This window comes from Gavialis gangeticus, unplaced genomic scaffold, assembly GCF_001723915.1.
Source record: "Gavialis gangeticus isolate Ggan-Ray unplaced genomic scaffold, GavGan_comp1, whole genome shotgun sequence".
NCBI lineage: Eukaryota > Metazoa > Chordata > Crocodylia > Gavialidae > Gavialis > Gavialis gangeticus.
In genome coordinates this window covers 48,370,087-48,377,806 of record NW_017728996.1, presented here as the reverse complement: position 1 = coordinate 48,377,806, position 7,720 = coordinate 48,370,087, and the positions used below count along the sequence as shown (strand labels likewise).

Genomic DNA, 7,720 nt, shown 5'->3' with positions numbered 1-7,720 from the left:
GGGCCCCCCCCCCCCCCCCCCCCCCCCCGCGAAGAGCAAGAGGTAACCAATCTTCATGCTGCCTCTTCGCTCTTTCCTACAGAAGTCACATGCATGCTCTCTGTCCTGGAGCTCCCTGAGAACCTTAGAAACGAGCTATTTGTCTCAGTGGTAGCAGACCTGTGTGATGCTAATAATTGCCCATAGGTTTGAAAAATAGTAAATAATTTCTGGGCTCCTGACATTAAGGCTCTTTCCCTATTCAGTTAGTGAGGCAGCCCAGGCCAAGTGAAGCATCTCAGCTCCCCAAAGTGAGCAGACGAGCAGCTGCTTGTGTGGGTTTTCTCCTGCTTAATGATTAAGTGAATTGAACTAGCAGAACCATTTGCTACACTGAATGCTTCATGGTAATAGCGCATCTGCTTAACTGAGTGGTGCCTATCAGCTGGTCTATCTTGTGCAATATGGTCTGTTCTGGGGCTTAGAACAGCAGCTGGGACTCTGGGGTCCTGGCTTGGCTCCTGGGCATGTTACTAAACTTCTCCTTGCTCATCTGCCCAGTGTTGTGGGGCAGTGGTAGAAACTCCTGGGTTTGATTCCCAGATGCACATATGACCAGCCTCTGGACTTGGTCTGGCCTTAGTGTTCAATGGTCTAAAGGGGGGATGGAAGGTCTGGGAAGCCTCTTCTTCTCTTCTGTACTCCTGCCTAGGCATATGTATGGAAGGTCCTGGTGACCTCTCCAATACACCGTGGTCTAGAAGGCTTGAGGGTGGCCTCCTGATTTGCTTATCTAGGGAGGCTGGGTAAGTGCTGGAGATGAAAGCGTTGCCATCGTTCCAAGAAATCGGTGGAAGTCTCTTCTTGAACTGTTGTGGGCTCTGGATTATGCTTTAATTCCCCAGTCCAGCAAAGCATGTTAAAAATGGAAGGCTGCAAATAACCTGCCTGAGCTGGGGCTTGCAACTGGTCTAAAGGGCCCCTCTTGTAGCTCACTGGGGTGCCTGTTTCTAGGTGAGGCTGTTGGGCTATGGAGGAATTCTTGGATTCTGGGCACCTTTTTAAATAGGCCCATAGAAAGGTTTAAAATAGATATGTTTACCTTGAGGATTGGTTCAATGTCCTGGAAAGATGCATCATCAGGAAGGCTTTCCAAAGACCAGGCTAGGAGATGGATGCCTAACTCCCATTTTATAGTCAGTGGAATATGGATGTCTAACGGCCCTTTGTACCACTGAATGCCCGTCTCGTCTCTTATAACCTTTCCCTGAATGCCACAAAGCGTTCTCTCCCTTCAGCTTGGAGGCACCAATTCTGCTTCGTTATTTTTTGCCATCTGGTTGTCGGTTATGCTAATGAGCATACATTACAGGGGACCCCTAGGATAGTGGTACTCAACCTTCCTTAGACTCAAGTTACCTCTCCGTAACTTAGGTGAATTGAGTGGTGTCCCACTTCAAAAACTTATTTATTACAGTGCTTAATAAATAGGGCTGTGTAGTGGGGGCTGAAGAAAGGCCAGTTAGGGACTGAGCCCAAGCCTGCACTTATCTGCTCATCTCCTCACACTTCACTTATCCTCAGACCTTGGGGCACCCTTCAAAGGATCTCATGGCACCCCTGGGTGCCATAGCACCCTGGTTGAGAACCACCATCCTAGGTACTGATACCCTGGCCTGATTGGGAAGAAGGTTTGGAGGGGTTTGGCTATGCCAGAGGTTCAGGTGGTAGTTTGGCACCAGGGAGAGCTGAGTGTCATTCTGTCCTCCACCCCTGACTGTCTTGCATGACCTTGAGAGAGTCTCTCTTAACTTCCCAGGGGGTTGTGGAGATAATTGTAACATGGGGGATTGTGGAGAGTTGGACATGGATGTGCTTGGAGACTGTAGTAATCGAAGGCTCTGGAAGTGCCTAATCTAGACAGAAAAAAGACATGGGGGCCGGGGGGGATCTAAAAGCTGGAACCCACAAACCATTCTCTGCTGCTCACGCCCCAACCAGGTTGACCAGCAAAGTTCTAAAAAATCAGAAGCTTCTGCAAACGGCTGAGTGATGGAGACATGAAAGGGAAATGCTAAGCCCTGGTCTCATGCCAGCAAGCTAAGAGCATTGATGAATGCCAAGAAGGGAAGGGGGGCTTGGAGGGGGAAGAGGGGAGATTTTTATGCCCAGCCAGCAATTCTGTGCTACAGATGCTATTGTTCGGGAGGACTTTGATATGTGCTGGAATTGAGCAGATGGCATCTAGTGAGCGGAACTACAAAGCCCCGGTGTGGAGGGGGGTGACTGGGTAATTCAAAGCCCCTGACAGGATGATAGGCAGATGAGCTGTTGGCTCTGTCGCCTCTGGCTAGTGTGGTTGCCCACCCCCCGCCCCTTCCCTGTACAGTCGGCCTGTCCTAGCCATGCATGGAATAATGGCATTGCCTTTGTCCCAAATGGGGCAGCATTTAAAAATTCTGCCTGCGATTTGTTTCCCTGATGTCTCTATCTCCATCCCAGCCCACCCCACCCCCTCCTTCCACATACACTTCTACAGGCTGTCGTTCCCTTTCACACTTACACTGGCTGCTTTCTGCAGTGACATTTCAAAAGCTCCTAATTGTTAGTGGGGGGGGGGGGTCTTCTTTTCTTTGTAGTCTCGATAAGCGCGTGTTGGGGTGGGAGCAGAATGGCTGGCTGATAACAAATACAGGACCTCTCTAAACCTCTGGGGTGATGACTTCTATTTGGACTGGGTCAGCAGTCATCAGCAGCTGTCACTGAGAGAGCTCCTAATGACCTGAGCTGGCCTATTCTGTCTGCCTACATCTTCATTCCTCAGTACAGCCAAGCACCTCCTTAGACTCTCATGAAGTGAGAGGGGATAGATGGAGAACTGGAGGTGTGGAGACCTTTTAGTGATGGCCAAACAGGGAATTGGGAGCATAACCCAAGTTGTAGTCAGAGCTTTGTCTACAAAACAGTCCTTTTTGCAATGGATGGGCATTAGCATCAGCGCATTCCTGCGCACCCCCTTGCCTGCCTTTTGACAGCCCCAGCAAAGGGGCCAAAGACTGAACTCCCTCCTAGGTGGAGTGGGGTGGAGTTTAGCTTGGGCCAGTGCTGGGGGATGACATGATGCCCTTGCCTGTGCTGCAACACCCATTTGGAGATGGACCCTGGGTTTGGTCCATTCTGCCCATTCGGCACTTCTTCAACAGCATGAGTTTCTCAACAATAAAGTCCTAAAACTTAGTGACTAGGTTGGTTGGTTAGGGACCCTGTAGCTAGTCCTGCTCAAGGTTGGATGTCTGATTTTGTTGTCTGTCTGCTCCCCTACAGTGTGCTATGTCTGCTCCTTGGTGATCTGCTTCCTGCTGACTTGTGCCATGCTGATGAGATCCCTGGTGATGCACAGGTGATAGCCTATTTCTCTCTTGCTGGGTTTCCAAATCTCCCTAAGACTCTTCCCTTTCCCCCGATGATCTATTTTCCTAGTTGCAAGGATATGGGGGGGGGGGAGAGAAGGAAATCTATTATTCTAGCTCTGCCTTTTGGCCTCGTGTCCTAAGCGCCTTCTGAATTGGGATATCCCTGCTTGTATAACCCAGATGCTTCCCTCCTGAGTTCAGCTGTGTAACCGAACTGGGCTATCTAGGTCTCTCTCTCGTCACAGGAACAATCTGAAGGCTCTGTACCGAGGGGCTGTCTTGGATGTCTTCTATCCCGCCCAGGCGCTCCGCCCTTCTCAACAGGCCGTCTTCTGCTGGATGAGCTTTGCCAGCTTCCAGGCTGCATTTGCCTGCTTGGGTAACTTGTTTTCCGAAAGAAACTAGGCCAAAGAGGTGTCAAAGAGTGGGAAGAAGAAGAAGAACAGATTCTTCCCTGCAGGAATGGCTGTTTCCACCCACAAAAAAAAAAAAATGTTAAGGGGATAATTGAGAGATTTTTAGGGTCAGATCCCCAGTTGGTGTAATCTAGCATACTTCCAGTGAAAATCAGTGGAGAGACCTTAATTTTACTTAGCTACAGATCTGGGCCACTACATCAAAGCTAGCAATACTGATCCTGTATCTGGCCTAAATGTTTTCCTGGCTAAATGGCTGGCAGAGACATAAAGCAATGGCTGAAGTCTAGCGTACAGAACATCAGTTCATCAGTGCCCTGTTTATTAGATGTAGTGGACTTCTCCCATAGTTTATGTGAGACGCTGACTGCTGGAAAGCTGCCCACTCATGCAGATGTGACTGTTTCAAAGATGGTAGCTATATAGTTTGGCTGGAGTTTGGTTGAATGTCTTGCCTCAAGGTCCTTACTATTGTGCCCTAAACCTAATATGACTAAAATGGGTTTTCAGGCTGGGCCTTGGTGCATAGATGGATCTATCAGAACAATGACCCTTTAGTTGGGATTGTGTGGTGACCTGTGAGACTGGTTAGAAAATGGGGTGCAAATCCTGTTGTGGCTTCTCAAAAGAGTTGTAGTTTGTTTTTTGCCCCATTCACTGCAACTGCTGCCGCTCCATACCCTGAGCTGGGTCTAGCTTATGAGGAACACTGTGGCCAAATCCAGCCCAGAGCACACAGACAATTTCACCCCCCTGGTGTGGTAAAATATCCTATTATTCTACAGGCTGATTGCACTAGGTCAGCCGGTGCCCTCCTCCTTGACCACTGAAGTCCAAGGTTGGCAATGTGTTGTCCTGGAGTTTGGAAGTGGCCCATGTCTGGAGCAAAGTGTCCCTCCGATGTGGCTGGGACCAGAGTTGCAGTTGCTGCTTCTCCCTATAGTGCGCCTGTTGCTTCTCCCAGCTGCTGGACAAAGCTTCCCACTGTGGAAGCCCCATGGCCACGGGCTAGATAAAATGGCTCTGCCAGCTGTAGGTTGCCAATCTCTGATTTTAAAGTAGTTTGGCTGAGGGAAGACTGAACTCTTCTCCCACCACCCAAAATTAACCCTCCATGCAGACATCTGGTTTGGAAGCTGGAACAACCCTGCCTTTGTATCTGATTTGTAGAAGCACAGGAGAAATCTTGTCCCCAGCAGTAACCTGGCATAAGCTTTATAAATGAAGACTTATTTGTACCATCATTCAATGCTGAGTGTTGCCTTAGCAATCGGAGTTGGGGGAGGGATTCTAGTACAGATTGCATTAGGCCTACTGTAATAACAATACACGCGAGTGTTGCACACCCAGATGCTGTGAACATGACTCCTGGTTTTTTAACTCTCTATTTTTAAGTCATTAAAGCAAAGCACTTGAGCTGAATGAATTGGCTACGTGTTGAGTGGACTCCAACTGCTTGCCTCGTAGATCAGGATAAATGAAACGCTGGTGCTGGGGATGCTGTTTATCTCAGTGTGATGATGATTATTAGAAATCAGTTTCAAGCCCTAGAGATGGCTCTTCTCCATGGGGATAATGAACCAAGTGGCAAGAAAATGCCAAACCCCAATTAAATCCAATAATCAAAAACGTATGTGTGGGGTGGGTAGTGGTGGTGGGGGAATGGCAATCTTGCAGTCTTCTTGGAGGATTGAGATTGACTTAGGCAATTAACGCTTGGGTGGCAAGGGAAAAGATTGGAGGCACCCCAGGGATTAGGCTGGGATTTGCCAATCAGTCAAGGGGAGTGGTGTCTGGAGTCGCTTTTTTTAATTTTCAAAAGCATCCATGTCACTTAAGCACAAATCCCATTGACAATGTGAATTGTTTTAAATCACTTGGGTACTGGCTGAAAAATGTAGGCTATCCCAACTCCTATCAAAGTTCAATGTGAACCGGGTGCTTAATTCACTTGAGGCTTCTCTCTGAACCCAGCTGGAATACATTCTGCTGGAAGATCTCCAGTTACTCTGAGGGAGGATGCTCTTCCTCCTCTAATTCCCTGAGATACATGAGCAACCCCATGAGGAAAAATAAGGGAGAGAGGGCTTGAAGTGTTGGTGCAGGAGTCCTGCAGTTTTGAGGAACATCAGTGCAACATGGGGCCTAGGGTTAAAGGAGATATCACTCCCATCCACCTCATGCCTTCCTATTAAGGCAGTCAAGGGGCCTTTTTAAAACAATGTCTCCTTTTTTTCTTTTTAATCCAGAAAATACTGACTTGTCAAAATTTAAGTGTTTGTAGTAACATAGACTTGTTTTCACCACCTGCTTCCTTGGGAAGTCTCGCAGTTATGGTAAAATTTCTGGTGGCATACACTTTCAGCTTACCCTTGAAAATGAGACAGTGCTATTGGTAGGGAAATCAAGTATGACTTGAATCTGACACCCCAATTACAGGTCACTGATTTAGATTTTTTCCTGGAGCATCTCTTTTGCCACATAGGTCTGTGGAAGTTGAAATGGTTTTTTTGTTCTTCACTGGGGGAGAGACCTGGAGGCTTCTTATGAAATAGAAATCTTGTTTCCTGGCCACCCTTATTTAATACTTGGTGGCTATTTTGCCAATACATTGGGGTGTGATTTAAATTTCCTTGCCCATCTCCTTGCATTTTTCTCCCCATCCCTTCCACTATGGCTGATCATATGTTGTGCCTGTCTCTCAAAGGTCTCATCCTTCAGCAAGTGATCTTCTTCATCTGCACTGCGGGATTCACTTTCCTTGTTGTCCTTCCTCTGCAGTCTGGTACACACATGCATCTTTTTAAGATCCTGCAAAATATGTGGTGAGTGCTCTTCCGGCTTGGTGGACAGCCTCGGGGAAGCATAGGACCTAAGAAACAGAGAATGGGATGACCTTTTTATTTAAGCCACAATATTTGCAGAAGCTGGGCAAACAATATCAAGGCAGAGCATTTGTCCTTGATGTGGCTGGGCTGTAAATGAGGTGAGGTTAATTTTGTCATGCTGTGATGTTCCACCTGCAGGTTGAAAAGCAGTGTTATGATGGGCAGGTAAATATGGCCCCTTCCATTGCAGAATAAAATTGGATCTGCCATGGTTAGGATTGTTCTGTGGATTTGGGATAGATGGCAACCATCTAGCTTGGGGGTGGGAAATTATTTGGACCTGTGGGTCGCATACGGAGTTTTGTTGAGCTGTTGCAGGCTGGGTCAGCATCCCTCTCCCTACCCTGCTCAACAGCTCATCAAAACTCCCTATGTGGAATGGGGTTGTAGGTGAGGCCAGGGTCGTGGGGCAGTGCCAGTGTGGGACCAGGGCCTGGGGCAGGGCCATGATCTACTGCCTGCATGCCCCTGCGATGAGCATGGATTCTGCAGGCAGAGATGCATGGGGACCAGGCCCTGTGCTGTCACTGCCCCAAAATCCTGGACCCAGCTCTGGCTGCAGCTCCTCACCCACCTGTGGCCCCATCCCATCTCCCTGGCCATGTACCGTGCTTGTGTGGCTTCTGGCAGGTCTCCATGGAGCCCCTGGGATCAAGGGGTGGTGATAGCGGGGGGTCGGGGCAGAGCTGTGATCCATTCCCTGCCCAGAGAATCGGGGCTTTGTCTTAGCTGTGGCCCCGTGCTGGCACTGCCCTGTGATCCTGGAGTATCTGTGGAAATTGGCTGGGAGATGTTGTGGCATGGCTCATGGCCAGGGAGATGTGATGGGGCTGCAGGCAGGCAGGATGCTGTGTCTGGGATCTTGGAGCAGTGACAGCACAGGGCCTGGGCCAGGGGCATGTAGGCAGTGTGTCACCACCCCAAGATCCATCTGCACCCACCCACGGCCCCATCCCAGCCACCCGGCTGAGCATCCTCCATGCGGGTCCCCCCCCCCCCCGGGGGGGGGGGGGGGGGGGGGGGG

General features: G+C 49.2%; 1 protein-coding gene across 2 annotated transcripts in view; it reads left to right on the top strand.

Annotated features, from left to right (window-relative positions):
- Positions 1 to 7,720, top strand: part of STRA6 (stimulated by retinoic acid 6) — a 46,199-nt gene that overhangs the window by 32,579 nt on the left and 5,900 nt on the right. For both annotated transcript variants that reach the window (XM_019504453.1, XM_019504452.1), the window contains 3 exons: positions 3,304 to 3,379; positions 3,638 to 3,771; positions 6,516 to 6,633. In XM_019504453.1, the coding sequence (XP_019359998.1) occupies positions 3,304 to 3,379; positions 3,638 to 3,771; positions 6,516 to 6,633 (328 nt within the window). The remainder of the gene's footprint in view (positions 1 to 3,303; positions 3,380 to 3,637; positions 3,772 to 6,515; positions 6,634 to 7,720) is intronic.